At 50.8% G+C, this 13,665-nt stretch overlaps 1 protein-coding gene across 5 annotated transcripts in view; it reads right to left on the reverse strand.

The window, feature by feature from the left end:
• Window positions 1-4,020: 4,020 nt before the first annotated feature.
• TTC12 (tetratricopeptide repeat domain 12) overlaps window positions 4,021-13,665 on the reverse strand; it is a 45,115-nt gene continuing 35,470 nt past the window's right edge. For 4 of the 5 annotated variants that reach the window (XM_049109957.1, XM_049109952.1, XM_049109954.1 and 1 more), the window contains exons 14-22: window positions 13,063-13,155; window positions 11,980-12,040; window positions 11,082-11,219; window positions 10,516-10,614; window positions 9,973-10,044; window positions 7,509-7,610; window positions 6,118-6,217; window positions 5,170-5,395; window positions 4,021-4,184 (exon numbers count right to left, since the gene is read on the reverse strand). In XM_049109957.1, the coding sequence (XP_048965914.1) occupies window positions 4,109-4,184; window positions 5,170-5,395; window positions 6,118-6,217; window positions 7,509-7,610; window positions 9,973-10,044; window positions 10,516-10,614; window positions 11,082-11,219; window positions 11,980-12,040; window positions 13,063-13,155 (967 nt within the window). In that variant the 3' untranslated portion in view covers window positions 4,021-4,108. The remainder of the gene's footprint in view (window positions 4,185-5,169; window positions 5,396-6,117; window positions 6,218-7,508; window positions 7,611-9,972; window positions 10,045-10,515; window positions 10,615-11,081; window positions 11,220-11,979; window positions 12,041-13,062; window positions 13,156-13,665) is intronic. The other variant, XM_049109955.1, reaches the window with a different exon arrangement.

A 13,665-nucleotide genomic window follows, 5' to 3' on the forward strand; every position in this document is an offset into this window, starting at 1 on the left:
TGGCCTAAGTCCCCACTGCGTGTGAACTAACCCCATTTTTATGTGGAAACTCATTTCTCTGCAGCAGAGACGGGCAGACTGCGTGTGCGGGGGTGGACCTGTGGCTCGAGGGGGAGCGAGAGACCTAAATGAGCAGATGGAGCAGCTGAAGATTAAAAGCACAAATGGGAAGTTGGGATAGACATGTGACAGGGCAGCGATGCTCGGGCTGAGCTGAACTGGCACATCTGGCAGGCCGCCAGGCTCACGCAGAGCAGCTCCTCTCAACCCACCAGTGACCGGAGCTCGGCCTGGAAAGGCACAGACCTGAGGCCGGGGTGGCCGGGAACAGATGGCCAGTCCCTGCCATTGCTGCTCTGCTGGTGCCCGAGGGCCCTCTCTGGAAAAACCCGATCCTGGCTGCACGGGCAAAATCACAACACCCCCTGGGAGAACCCATTCTTCGTTCCGCAATTTTGAAATTGAGATCAAATTAGAGGTCTCATAAAAAAAAAAAGAAAGTCACCCAGGTGGTTTCAGATCACAGAAGCCCAGCGCTTTACTGGTGCCAGGTGGCCACAGGAACACCAGGAGCTGGTGATGGTCCAGAGGTGATGGTCAGCTGGTGCTCACGCTCCCTTGCCAGGGCCACCAGGATACCTGGTAGTATGTTGATGAGTACAGCCCTTGGAATCAATAGGTTTTCCTGATACTAAACTGAGGACAAATAGCAAGTGACAGGGAGCATCTGTATGGCAGGAGGCTTGGAGGCCCTTCCCGCGTCAGGGCTCCTAGCCCCCTGACATAAGCGCAGCCCGGCCCCGGGCGCTTGCAGGGCCTGGTCACGCGTTGCTGGCAGGCCGCACTGTCACAGCAGCCGTAAGCCCTGCTCGGAACCCCACCTGGCCTAGGGCAGGCCTCGGGGCCTCGGAGGGAGGAGAAGGCAAGTCCACAGCTCGGTCTTTGCTACGGGGCACGGGAGGGAGGGAAAGGCGAACGTGGCAGCCTGGTCACTGCTCACCTTCACGGAGATGGGGGTGCCTAGGGGACGAGCAGATTTTGATTAGTGTGGGAAGAGGCAGATAATGAGTTCACAGTAATTTCTGGCCTAAAAATTATAGTCACCATGAAGAGGATGCCTTCTGTCTTCCAGTCACAGAAGGCGGGCACCTCATGTATGCTATCTTCAAATCCAAGAACTCTGCAAGTAGGGATTGTGGCTCCCATTTTATAGAGAGGAAACTAACTGAGGCTCAGAGAAATTAGAAGACTTGCATCCAAGTGGAGGGATGCTGATGTGTGGAAGGAGTTAAAACCCAAGCTGGGGTGAAATACTGAGTCCCCTCAGTGATCCTTGGTAAGAAGTACTACCTTTATATCTTAGTTTCTTGACCCATCAAATGCAGACAGTCTCTGCCTCGCAGGGTCTTTGTGAGGCTTCCATGGGGCAGGATCTCCAGGTACCTGTTACATGCATAGAGCCCAGAGCATGGGTGTGACTCGTTCTCTCTGCCAGGCCTGCAGGTCGCTGGCCTATGAGGACCAAGAACCTCTTGTATGCAGAAAGGGAGTGAACTGTAAATGTTTTCTTCACCCCCAGTGACTCTCTCCTCTTACCAGGCACTCTGAAGAGCCCCTATTTTTTTTTTTTTAAAGATTTATTTATTCATGAGAGATACAGGGAGAGGGGCAGAGGCAGAGGGAGAGGGAGAAGCAGGCTCCTCACAGGGAGCCCGATGTGGGACTCGATCCCGGATCCTGGGATCACATCCTGAGCCAAATGCAGATGCTCAACCGCTGAGCCACCCAGGTGTCCCAAAGAGCCCCTATTTTGAAGGCATTTAGCAAATAGGGTGAATGTCATCTAGCTTTCCAAGCCAACAAGCCTAGGTAACAGATCCTCAGGGTGATTCCCTATTGGCCACATTCTCTTTAGGACAGATGATCCCAGCTCCTTTGCCCGTGGAACCAGCAGGCTGCCTTCCCAGAATAAGCCGTGGCCCAGAGAGTGGGGAGGATGATGCTCGCGGCTCCCAGCCCAAGATGAACCCCTTCTCCAACATGGAATTGTTTTTTCCACGCTTCCTGGTAGCCCTATATGATAGGGTGTGTCAGAGGTGACAAGACGAGGGAGGGTTGGCCTGCACAGGAGATTAAGCACCGTATGTGAAACATCTCTCTCCACCCTGAGAGGAGGGAGCTCCTCAGGTGCAGCCAGACCCTCCTCTAAAAGCAGGGAAGATGACTGCTCTCGGCAGGCACTCTGAAGTGGAGATAATAATATAATTTGACATTCCCCACTCTTTGGGGGAAGAGATTACACGTATAATAGCCATTTTCAAGAGCCAGGGAGGAGGAGTGCAGCCCAAGAGTGGGAGAAGGAGAGGCCTGAACTTCAAATCAGAGGAGCCGAGCCTGATGGTTATGTACACAGGCAGCCTTTTACATTTTTAAGGCTCCACTGAATTCTCTCTGGAAACAGCAAATTTTGCGGCCTCTGATTTTCTTCTCTGGGCTCTGTTTAGCATCAAGCCAACTCCCATGGCAATTCAGAAGCCTCTTGAAGGGTGTGTTTGTTTGCCTCCTGGGCCTGAGCGGGCAGGTCCGGACCTCACTGCTGCAGCCTGTCACTTGCCTGCCGCCCAGGGACAGGGACAGTGTGACAGCACCATCATCACAAAGTGCTCCGGTGAGCTCACTCCAGTCCCACACGGTGTACTGATCCCAGCACCAGGGTCTCAAGGTGCCAATTACCTTAGTGTCAGGAGCAAAGTTCTTCATTCACGCTGGGGGCTACCTCACTTGTGAAGAACCATTTCTTTGGGTGTATTGAATAAAAACTCTGAGGAGGGGGAGGATCTCCTTTCCTACACAGTCCAGAAAATATCCAGCTCTGATTCCATAAGGGACACGGGCTTCACCCTTGTTTGGGTCCCTCAAATTTAACCCAACTGAAGTCACGGTCAACCCTTTTGACCTCAAGATGGAGCCCGGTAACCTCTTTGTGTAGCACTTTATGGTTAATTCCCTGAGTGCTGTTAGCTCTAAAAGTTCATTTAGGCTTCACAGCAATATAGGTGATAGGTTGGACAGGTGTTCTAGGTTTTCCAGAACCAGCAATCAAAGCCCAGAGAGCTGAAGCGACTTGCCTGGAGTCGCGTAGCTGCCAGGTAGCAGACAGGACTGTAAGTCTTTGGAATTCTGGAACACTCTTGGCGTTCACTACAACGTGAGGGTCCTGCTGCCCACCCTAAAATGTCCATGTGACTGTGCTAAGCCATGGGAGTATAGTGTCACTTGTTGGACTTTTCACTTAGGGATTTGGGGTCCAGAGGAGGCAGTGGCAAGGGAGCAGTGCATCTGGGCGATGGGGTGAGAGTGTAGGGTGGGTTTGGGGAACAAAAATATGTCAATGTTTGTGACAGGTCAGGGCAGAGACAGGTGCCCCTGCTTGGTACTAAGCCGAAAACCATCTAACACGTGAAGTAGAGTGCTTACAAATCCCTTGATAGGCCGGACGAGGGCACCAGACAGCACTTCCAGCAACGATTGCCTGGACTGTCAAGAACACACGGCCAGGGGAGCCACCACTTACCACTCAACCCACTGAATTCAAGAGCACAGGGCACAGCCTGAGAGACTGGCCACCACCTCTGCTGCCACCATCCCAGGGCCAGAACTCAGACACTGAGATCCTGTTGTTGAAAAACCTGATGTTTCTAGCACGTTCCCTGCAGGAAAACAGCCACAGGGGCAAGATGGAAATTCAGTTAGCAGAATCTAGTTCTTGTCTAGAACATTGCTTACGAGGGAATCTGGAAAACCTGACTTTCCATTTGCTGGCGTCCAGCCCCTGCAGGACAGGAAGGGACAAGAGGCAACTGAGCTGCAGAGGGAGTTGGCTTGATGCTAAACAGAGCACAGAAGAGAGAGTGGTGGACGCTGAGCAGTTTCCAACACCATGGTCAGCCTGATGCCCACGCCCCCATTACCAGTGGAAACCAGAAGGCAAGCATCTGAAAACAAAATTCATCCCTGGAGTGGACATTCAAAAAGTCTTTATTACCACAGGGACCACCCACAGCACATAGTCCTGGGTTTGTGAAACCGTGCACAGACGCCACGTGTTTTAAGGATCGGCGACGTACTTCATCGTGGAGTTGAGAATCTCTATGCCATGCAGCTCCCGCAGCTGAGCAGCAAATCTGCCATGATCAGAACACAAAGTCCAGCACGTCGATGCTATGGTGACCAGAGCCACCCCCTCTCAGGTAGGGGCTGGCTGGCAAGGTGGAAAGGGAGTAGCTGATGCCCTGGGAGCCCTAGCGATCAGAGCAGGGAAGGTGCCAGGGAACCACGAAACTCGGTAAATGCTGTCTATGAGAGGCAGACGGCCAGGCTGATCCCATGGGGCCTTGCTCTCAGGGACTCCCCAGTAGGCTGCCACTTTGAGCTCATCCTAGCTAATGTGCCTTGCTTTCTACAGAAGAAAGATTTTATCCAGGCTTTCCATTTGAACAATCAGAACGTGAAAGGGCCTCAGATGTCAGCCACGCCAACCCTCTCATTCTCCAGAGGAGGAATCAGAAGGCTTAGTTTGTCCGTGGAAGGCATCCCCTCAGGCCCAGAGGTCACCTCCCAGGAGCATGAACGACTTGGGGCTTCAGCATGTCAGAACCCAGCCACAGCAGAACAGAGGCTAAACAAGAAGCAGTGTGCACAGCTGAGGCCAGGATCTCCTGCCCAGGCTGGCCAGGTGGTTGTGACCAGGCCATTCTGCCTCTGGCTTTAGTTTCCTCTAGCATGAGAATGTCACCCTCCTTGGACACTGTCCCAGATGCTCAGGACCCAGGCAACAAAAAGAAGCAGGAGGGATGCCTGGGCATAGCAGTGAAAAGCAGGAGGAGCATGAGGGAGGGGGACAGAAGGACAGCGGCAGGGAGCGGAAGGAACGATCCCTGTCCACGGAGCATCTTCCCTCTCTGCCTGGAGCCAAAGCTTCCCAGTTCCCCCCAGGGAAGTAGCTACTGGACCCAATGCCTGTCTGCACAGGAAGCACCAGGGCTCCCAGGGCTCCCCACAGAGTCCTAGGTGGCACAGTGGCCCGGCTGCCGCACAGCCACCACACAGCACCTCCACTGGCCCCGTGGCTTCTAGGGCATGACTGACATGGGCCACCCAGCCAGGTACCTGGGTTCGGCCGTGCACAGCTTCCCCAGAGCGATCCCCGCGTTCAGCTGCACGGCTGTCTCCTGCGCATCGCCACCGGCATGCTTTAACAACACCTGCACGACATCCGTCTTCAACAGGGAGGATGCAGCATAGGGCACCTCCATGCAGTTCCCCAGGCAGAGGGCGGCATTGCCCACCACCATCTCATCCTCGGAGCTGAGCAGCTTCATCAGAATGCCAAACTCTAGGGGGAGGAAAGAGAATAAGCACCTGTCCCTCTAAATCCCAAATAGGAGGCTAGCCACGGCCCTCGAGGGCACAGGGAGTGTCTGTGGACACTGGGTTTCCCCAGAAGCTCTGCCATGTCACTCTGCCACTCAGCAAGCGTCTGGGGAGTACTGTGAGCCTCATCAGGCCTTGCCGTGTCTCCCACGTTTCTCAGGTGCCCAGAGCAGTCGTGTGACACGGCTGTCGTGTGAATGAATGTTATGTGTCAGACAGGTCTGGCTTCCCTAAAGTCCCCAACTGTAAGCTCTACACCACCTGAGAGCCCAAGTGAGAGGCCACAGGCCTGCTTCCTGCAACTGCAGGGCCAGGAACAGGATCTGGAGGAAGGGTTCCTGCTTCCACGGTGGGGCCACAGGTGTGAAGACGAGCAGGCTGCCTCGCAGGGAACCCCTGCTACAGGTGCCTGCAGCCACTTTTGGTTACTGGACTGATGCTAGCTGGTCCCAACTCTGCTGTCACCAAGGTGTTGCCACCCCCACCTTGAAGGGAAAGAACCCATGACATGCTTCCAGACGGGGTGAAATAGCTATCCTACCCAGTAAACACTGCGAAAGCCTAAGGAGAGGGTAACAGCGCTATGCTGAGTCTCTCCCCACAACTCGTCCCTGTTCCCCTTACAGCTTCCAGGGTGGATTAACCTCTGAGATATAGGCTCTGCTTCAGGAAACGATCACTTACTTTTATCCAGTCTTATCACTTCTTCTCGTGCTTCATAATGGCTATTCGTGCAGACAGCTAGTGTTTTTATGGCATATCGTGATGCAGTCTGGCCCCCCGTCTGGGTTTCAGAATGAAATTAGAAAAATAAAGTCAATCCTATGATTGTTCTTGGCCAGAAACGAGCAAGCGGCTGTGCCTGTGTTTGTGTGGCTTCCTGAACTTCTGAAAACACTGCTCCCCTGAGAACAGCACACACTTCCTGGTGTGAGGGCCAGGTCCCTGCTGGGGTGGGGCCATTCACGTCCCCAGTCACACAGCCCACAGCCCGACAGGAATTCCGACAGGGATGCGGGCCTGTCATGTGCACCTGGGTAATTGCCCATAGAAGGCTTTCTGAGTGAGTGGCTGAGGAGAGAAGGATGCTATCGGGCTGGCAGATCTACCAAAAAGGGAGGCACGGCCCCCCCGCCCCCGGTGTCATTTCACCCCTGGAAAATGGGGAGTGACTAGCTGAGGCTGTCAGGCTGACAGGTCTGCATGGAGAACATCACAAATCTAGATCATTTTAAGAGGTGACAACTGTCAAATCATAACCCGCAAAATCACCCAATGCAGGCTCTTTCAGAGGCACCTGTATATCTTATACACATCATGCACATGTGTGTGCATGCGATCAACAGGCTCCAGCGGGTGTGCAAGAGCTGCATGGAGTGAGTGACGGCCATTATCCACCTAAAGCCTGCCCCCTGCCCCCCCAGTGATGCCCTGCCCCAGCAACACCACCCCATGATAGCACGCCTCCTGGCCCTGCTCAGCCTGGGGTTTTAGGAGAGGGCCTGCCATGGGGTCATCACAGTAAGATGGGTGCGAAGCATGCCGGGCAAGGGCAGTACAGCCACGGGCCATGGATGGCAGCCGTTACTCACCTGGTCCTTCCAGTGAGTCCACTCAACTGTTGCACTGATTTGCTCAGATCAGGGGAACTTCCCTTATGCACACAGTAGCACTGCACCGTCTGTATCTCATAAAGGGAGCTACAGCCAGCGCTCTCCAGGTAGCCAGAGAAAGTATGGTGAGCAGAACGTGTGCAAAATAAGGGGCGTGTGGGACCTTATGGAAAGCCACTCTGTCCTTTTGCAGGGAAAGAGGTCATACATTTTAAGTGAGGCTTGCCTGGTAAGCAATTTTTATGGGTGCTTCTAATGGACTTATTTGTTCAACACTCTTAGGTTGATGTTCAGAGTGCTGTCTGGGTGACAAGTGGAAGAAATCCTACGTTGAGAAGGGTGACATCGGGCAGGGGTGCAATGGCGGCCCCTAACTGAACACAGCCTCCTTAATTCTGCCCCCTGGACAGTCTGTGATGCTCCTGGGGATTCAAGCGCTTTTACCCAAGTTGCTCACTCTACCTTCAGGAACTTAATCATCTTCTTCACCACTCCAGCTCTCAGGGCCTCCTCAACCATCTTCCGGGAGGAAGAAAGGGTGCGGCTGAGGACGCCAGCAGCTCTCTGAGTGAGGCAGAAAGGAAAGATGATTCACTATTCTGTTCAGAAATGCTGATGACCTTGAAAAGTGAGCAAGTAGCTTGGGGAGGCAAAAACAATCATTAGTATGGGGAGCAAAACACACACCTTGGTTTTACAAATACAGAGTGGCCAAAGACGTAAGTAATTCGTTTTATAGCTGCGACTCCAAGGCCTGGAAACACAGCCCCCTGGCACACCGAGGCCTGGCTCGCTTCAGCTCTGCGCAGAACCAACCAGTTCAGCTCTGGCAAAGAACGTCCGGGACACCCCGCAGCACTCTGCAGGCTCTTCACCAGGTGGTAGACTTCTTGGATTGACCCTCGTGGTCTCATAGCTTTTCCTTCATCTTGTCTGAATCTTTGTCTGTTTGTTCTACTTTCTGGAAGACTCTACTTATGATTTCCCAGTTCTATTTCTGTTTTCTCCTTTTTTAAAAATAGCTAGCTGTTACTGTCTTGTAGATAGAACACTATCTTGAAACTTTCCGAGGACGCAGACATTATTTAATTTTTCTTCTGTTTCCTGTATCATCTCTATTTCTTTTGAGTTGATTTTTCTGTTAATCTTGGTTTTTCTATTTCTGTGTGTGGCTTTCTGGAGATGTCCAGAGACCCTAGCTGTCCATTTGTGGGCACATTTACAAAAAAGCCGTACAAATACATTTGGGCGTGCTGAGTTTATAGGGGGTTTGTTCACTGACAAACAGTGGAGAGGAGGTGCTTCCAAACGCTAGAAAGCAAAACATTTTTCTCTGGTCTTTCAGTTCCTCAAAAGAATAAAAGCTCTACTTTTCCACCTGAGGGATAGATGCCTGGCTGCCACAGGCAGTCCCCCTATCTCTTACTCATGCCCTGTGTCCTACGTGGTGTTCTGGATTCTGGAGTCTCCATCTTCTCCAGAGTCCCACAAGGCAGACCTGTGTCCCCTGTATCTGTAGTCTGCACTGTTTCTTCGCCCTGCCTCATGAATTAAGACTTTTGCAGTTATTCTCCACCTTCCATAAATAGGTTACAATGATTGAAAAACTGACTGGTGACCTCCTGCCTGTCTGTTTTCTCGATGTGGATTTCTAACGTTTTTTTTCCCCTAATGCTTTTAGTCTGATTTTAATGAGGTTTCCTATGGAGAAGGGATACATGTGTGTATTGTCATATTATCAGTTGTATCAGTTTTGTTTCTCTCAGCTGCTCCCTGCACGTGCTACGGTGCTGTTATAGTTGACCCCATGGATCTCTTTTTAGGCCCAAGGCAGTGAGGGGGAGCACTCTACCGAAGGACCACCTTCCCCTGGTGAAGCTGCTGCTCTGCTCCATAAGCTGGTCAGCCCTGGACAGTGGTACAGAATCCTGGGAAAATCCGGCCAGGAGAGTACGTGAAGGGTTAGCTCAGAACTACTGTAGACTGCACTCTGGTCTAAACAGTTCAGAAAAGCCCAAGCACCCAAGAACAGTGGTGACACTTTTGGGGGCATGGACTTTTTTTTGAGGATCTGATGAAAGCCATGATGCCTCTCCTACAAAAATGCACATACACTCAAGATTCTCTATACAATTTCAGGGGCTTTGGGGAACCTGGAGACCTACCACACATTCCTGGAGTTCACATTAAAAACCTCCATCCCATCATGTCTGAATTCACTTTGGGAAAGTTGTAGGCAAGCCAGCCCCAAACAGGATTCATCGGATCTGCTCAGAACTTTTGTTATGATCCTGGACCCCATGTCCAGTCTGTGTTTCTTGAAGGGCTGGCTTCCCAGGCCTGCTTGATATGCCCTAGTTGTTTCTCTAACAGCCAGGGCCCTGACCTCATAGTTGGAAAAGTTGGGGTGATTACTTATGTGAGTAAAGAATACATTCTAGGATGGCAGCAAATGTTCTGGTGAATCATACTGATGTTCTGTGTTAACCACAGGTTCTTCTCAGTTTTCTTATCCAAATGTCAGAAACAGAAACGAGAAAGCCAAACGAATGGCCAGGGAATGGCCACTCCCTGAGATGGCTTATCTAAGGGGGCATATATCTCTAAGGGGGCTAAAACTATTATGCATAAACAACCTCCAGGACATGGGCTTCAAAATATGGGCCTGGCTTTCTTGACTATGGAAAAAGAGATTCTAAATAAAATCTTGTGGCCTGTCCAATTTGTACCAGGATATCTTGGAATAGGACAAATCAGATAAATTACATTGTATAAGTTGTGAAGTTGCAAACTACACAGAAAAGGGATTCTTAACTTAGGTCCATGGACTTTAGGGGGTCCACAGATGGACACTGTGTGAGGGTGCCACTAAATCCCCAGTAACAACAAAGGAAGCTATTTCTGGATTTCCCTAGGAGACACTTACCGTCAGGATCCCTCCATCTTGGCTGTTCAGTAGAAACATGCACTTCCTGCTCACCTCCACAGCCCAAACCTGCTGTGACAGGGAGAGAGGAGGAGGAGGTGTGAATGGCCTGTTAATCTGAATCCTCCATGGAGCTTCTTCTCAACAAGCATAACTGCTCCTCTTCAGCACTGCCATGCTCTGTCCATATTTCCCTCACGACCCCTTCTTGTGTGACTCTTACTTCTTCCCGCTGCCATTTCCCTAACTACAGGGCAATACTTTGAGAGCAGAGACCACATTTTATTTGACTTTGTAAAAGCAGAACCTAGCACTGTGCTTAGCACCTTGTGAACACGCAGTCCATTTTCTGGATGAACACCTGACTGACTCATCTGTCTCTCAGAGGAGCAAAGTGACAGAGCATCTGTCCAGCATTCCCCATTCCTGCTGCCAGGGTTTGAATCCCCAGGCTACTCTCTTGGTGGGAATGAGAGCAGTTCTAGCAATGGCATGGGCTTGGGATGTTCCAGGGCTCCCAGCAGGGAGGAAAGAAGGTTGTACCTCATAGACGAAGGGGGACTGAAGACACAAGTTCATCACAAGTCCTAGGAGTGTGTACATGACTTCTCTGAAAAAGTCCATGTCCTCTTCACATCTGGCCTTTAGGAACAAAGCAATCAATGACCTTTCTGCCCTGCAGCTTTTCATGGCCATTTCATCTCCTTGACAATGGCCCCAGCATCACTTACACTCCCTGAATTGTCAATGTCATGAACCTAGGTGAGTTTGGAAGATCAGAGACCAGTTCCATGAATTGCAGGGAGTGTCCGGTGCCCGTGCAATGTGACTCTGGCTCGACCCAGTCCTGTGTTTAGACTGAGTGAGCTGCTGATATGGGGAATAAAGCCAGCTCCACCAGAAAATCCTTCAAACCTCTTCAGTGTGACTAAGGCTTGACCCAGAGGGCTCTGTAAGGCTGGCCACCCATAACATCTCTGGTTATAGAAGGGATAAACCACTGGCTCCTGTACCCTCAAACAGGATTTGTGGAAAATCCAGGTAATCAACAGGAAGCCAATGCTCCCAAAGCAGGGAAAAAATAATTCTGACTAGAGAAGTTACAATACCATGAGGCCCAAGCAGGCCTCCCTGAACTCTTCAGAAGCAAACATCTGTCTCCGGACGGCAGCCTCAGCACTGAGGTTCCCCATGAGGGCAATGCACCGGCAGAGCGCGGAGGGGCTGGTTACCATGGGATCTCTCTCCTGAAAGTGAGTCAAGAGAAAGAAAGTCTGTAGAGAGCAGGCAAACGATGCTGGAGCCATCTCTAGAGGCGTCCCTCACTCACGAGAATCCTTGGGAACCCGAGAGTGTAATGTCAAAACCAGGGGCATCCACGGGCCCACACTGGCACCAGGATGGAGGCACACAGAGGGGCAAACCCCAAAGCACTTTAGTCTGGAATAGGGGGGGCTAGGGCTTCCAAGCAGCTGGGAGAACTTGGGCAAGTCTTGTCCCTTCTCAGAGCTCCCATTTCCACATGTGTGGATATGCACCCAGGTCCCCTGAGACCTCTATGGCTCCCTGGGGACAGGTCCCCATCCCAACATGGTCTCCTAGGAGAAGCCTATCCTGCTATTTTCTGCTTCATCAGCTCAAATTACCACTTGCCTTCCTGATGGGAATGACTGCCATTGAGGGGACAGAGCTGCCTGCAGTCCTTATGATGAGGCTTAGGGCCAGAAGGGGACAGATGGGGACTGACCCCTTGTCTCCACCTTCACCTAAGATGCAGTCCACTTCTGCCTTTGTCTCCCTGTACCTGGCCCCCTCTATATGCCATCTCCACCTGTCCCAACTGCAGTTGTTTTAATAACTGAGAACTGTGTAGATTCCAGCTGTGAGTAAACGATTAATCAACCTGAGAGACGACAGGAGCTCTGGAGTGTAAACTGTGTTTAAATGGCTCTGCTCACGAGCCTGAGAATGCCTGTCACAGGTGATCAAAACAAGGGGCTTGCTCACCAGAACACCTGTGAGCACTGGGAGCACACCTGGAAGGTTGGCCTGGAACCAGACTCGGAATCTGTTGAGAAAACATCCCCGTGATTTATTTCTACACCGTACAAACTATAACATAGATACAGTGTCTTGGATAATGGAGCAGACTGTCACAAACTCTGGGCCCATGTGATTTGCAGCATGCATGGATGATTTATTCTCAACCAAAAAAAATGTCACTGGGTATTCGAGTGGCTTTAATTTTTCTAAATCTAGAGAATTGCCTTTGATGTTAAACAACAGATCTCAGATGGCAGCTTTCTCAATGCAGAAGTTGCAGAAACCCTAGATTTCTGCCAAGTGGACTTACCACCACCCCTGCCCTCCCCTTGCTCCAAGCCTGTGTGTTGTGTGCCGTGCAAACAGGAAACATGGTGCAAGCAAGTTTACTGAACACAGTCATGAGGAAGGCCCAGATGCATACACATCTGCACGTACAAGAGTGGCTCTTACCTGTTCCCAGCCCATGCCAATGGCCTACGGGCACAAACAGCTCTTTCTCATTATATGACCATTTCTAAGCAAGATACCCTAAAGTTCGTGAGGAAATTTAAAAAACAGACAACAGATGCACTTAAAACAACTCAAGAATTATGAAAATCTAAGACCTTTGCTGTCTTCTGCAGCAGCTAAGTGGAGATAAGGGAAGCTTACCCACGATGCCACTGGTAACCCAAGAGGAGGCTACCTTCTATTGTGCCTTCTCTCTCTCACATTCATTCAATACATATTTGCTAGGCAGTCCCATTAGGCACTGATTAAGGGAAAGAAGCTTCTCCAATATACAGGAGGCTTGTTCAACTGTGTGAAGTACTGTTTTAAGTCTGCTGCTGCTTCCAAACCCATCAAGGACTGGGTCCCCCTGCATACACACAGAGGGACTGGAGTGGCCAATTTCAGCCCCCTGCTTGGAAGATGTCAGCCCTCCTACTCTGAATCTTGTGATGCTCTGTTGGCCAAGCCTCCCTGCATACTGCACATTTTTAAAGATCAGACAGTTTAACCAAGGTTGAAGAAGAAATGTCAATTTCTGGAAATAAAAATTACCTTTCATCCAGAGCCAAGTCTGTGAGCAGTGCCATAGCTGAGTTGGCCTCCTTATCTGAGAAATCAAGAAATGACACCAGGGCTTCCAACAATCTGCAAAAATCCACAACAACCTCAGAGTGGGCTGTCCTCCAGCTGACAGCATCCCCGACAAAGAGACCTTGCAAAGACACCAGGAAAGAATCTGCGTCTGGGTCAAAGAAGCTGAAAGGGTGGCCTTGCTCTGTCCTCCTGGGAAGCCCAGCTCCCTGCCCACCCCAGAGACAGAGACAACCTCCTGTGGGAATGACTCTGCCACTCAATGTTAATTCCCAGAGGGTTGAACAGTTTTAACCAAAGTTCATTGACTATCAGATGTCAAGTAGGAAGGAATCTCTAGTGCCTCTGCCATGTGACTCTGGCTCAGCCAAGTTCAATCACATAAGTGACATCTAAGTGGCATGCTTACTAATCTGCTGATGACTATAGTGGGAGGGAGGGCCCCCTAATGAGGGGAGGATGGAATAAGGTTTTAACAAGATTTTGACAGGCTGCCGAATATGTCAGATGAAATTTAATAGGGTTAAATTCAAAGTCCTCCACTTACAGCTGGAAGTTCTATAT

This window comes from Canis lupus, chromosome 5 (genome assembly GCF_003254725.2).
Source record: "Canis lupus dingo isolate Sandy chromosome 5, ASM325472v2, whole genome shotgun sequence".
NCBI lineage: Eukaryota > Metazoa > Chordata > Mammalia > Carnivora > Canidae > Canis > Canis lupus.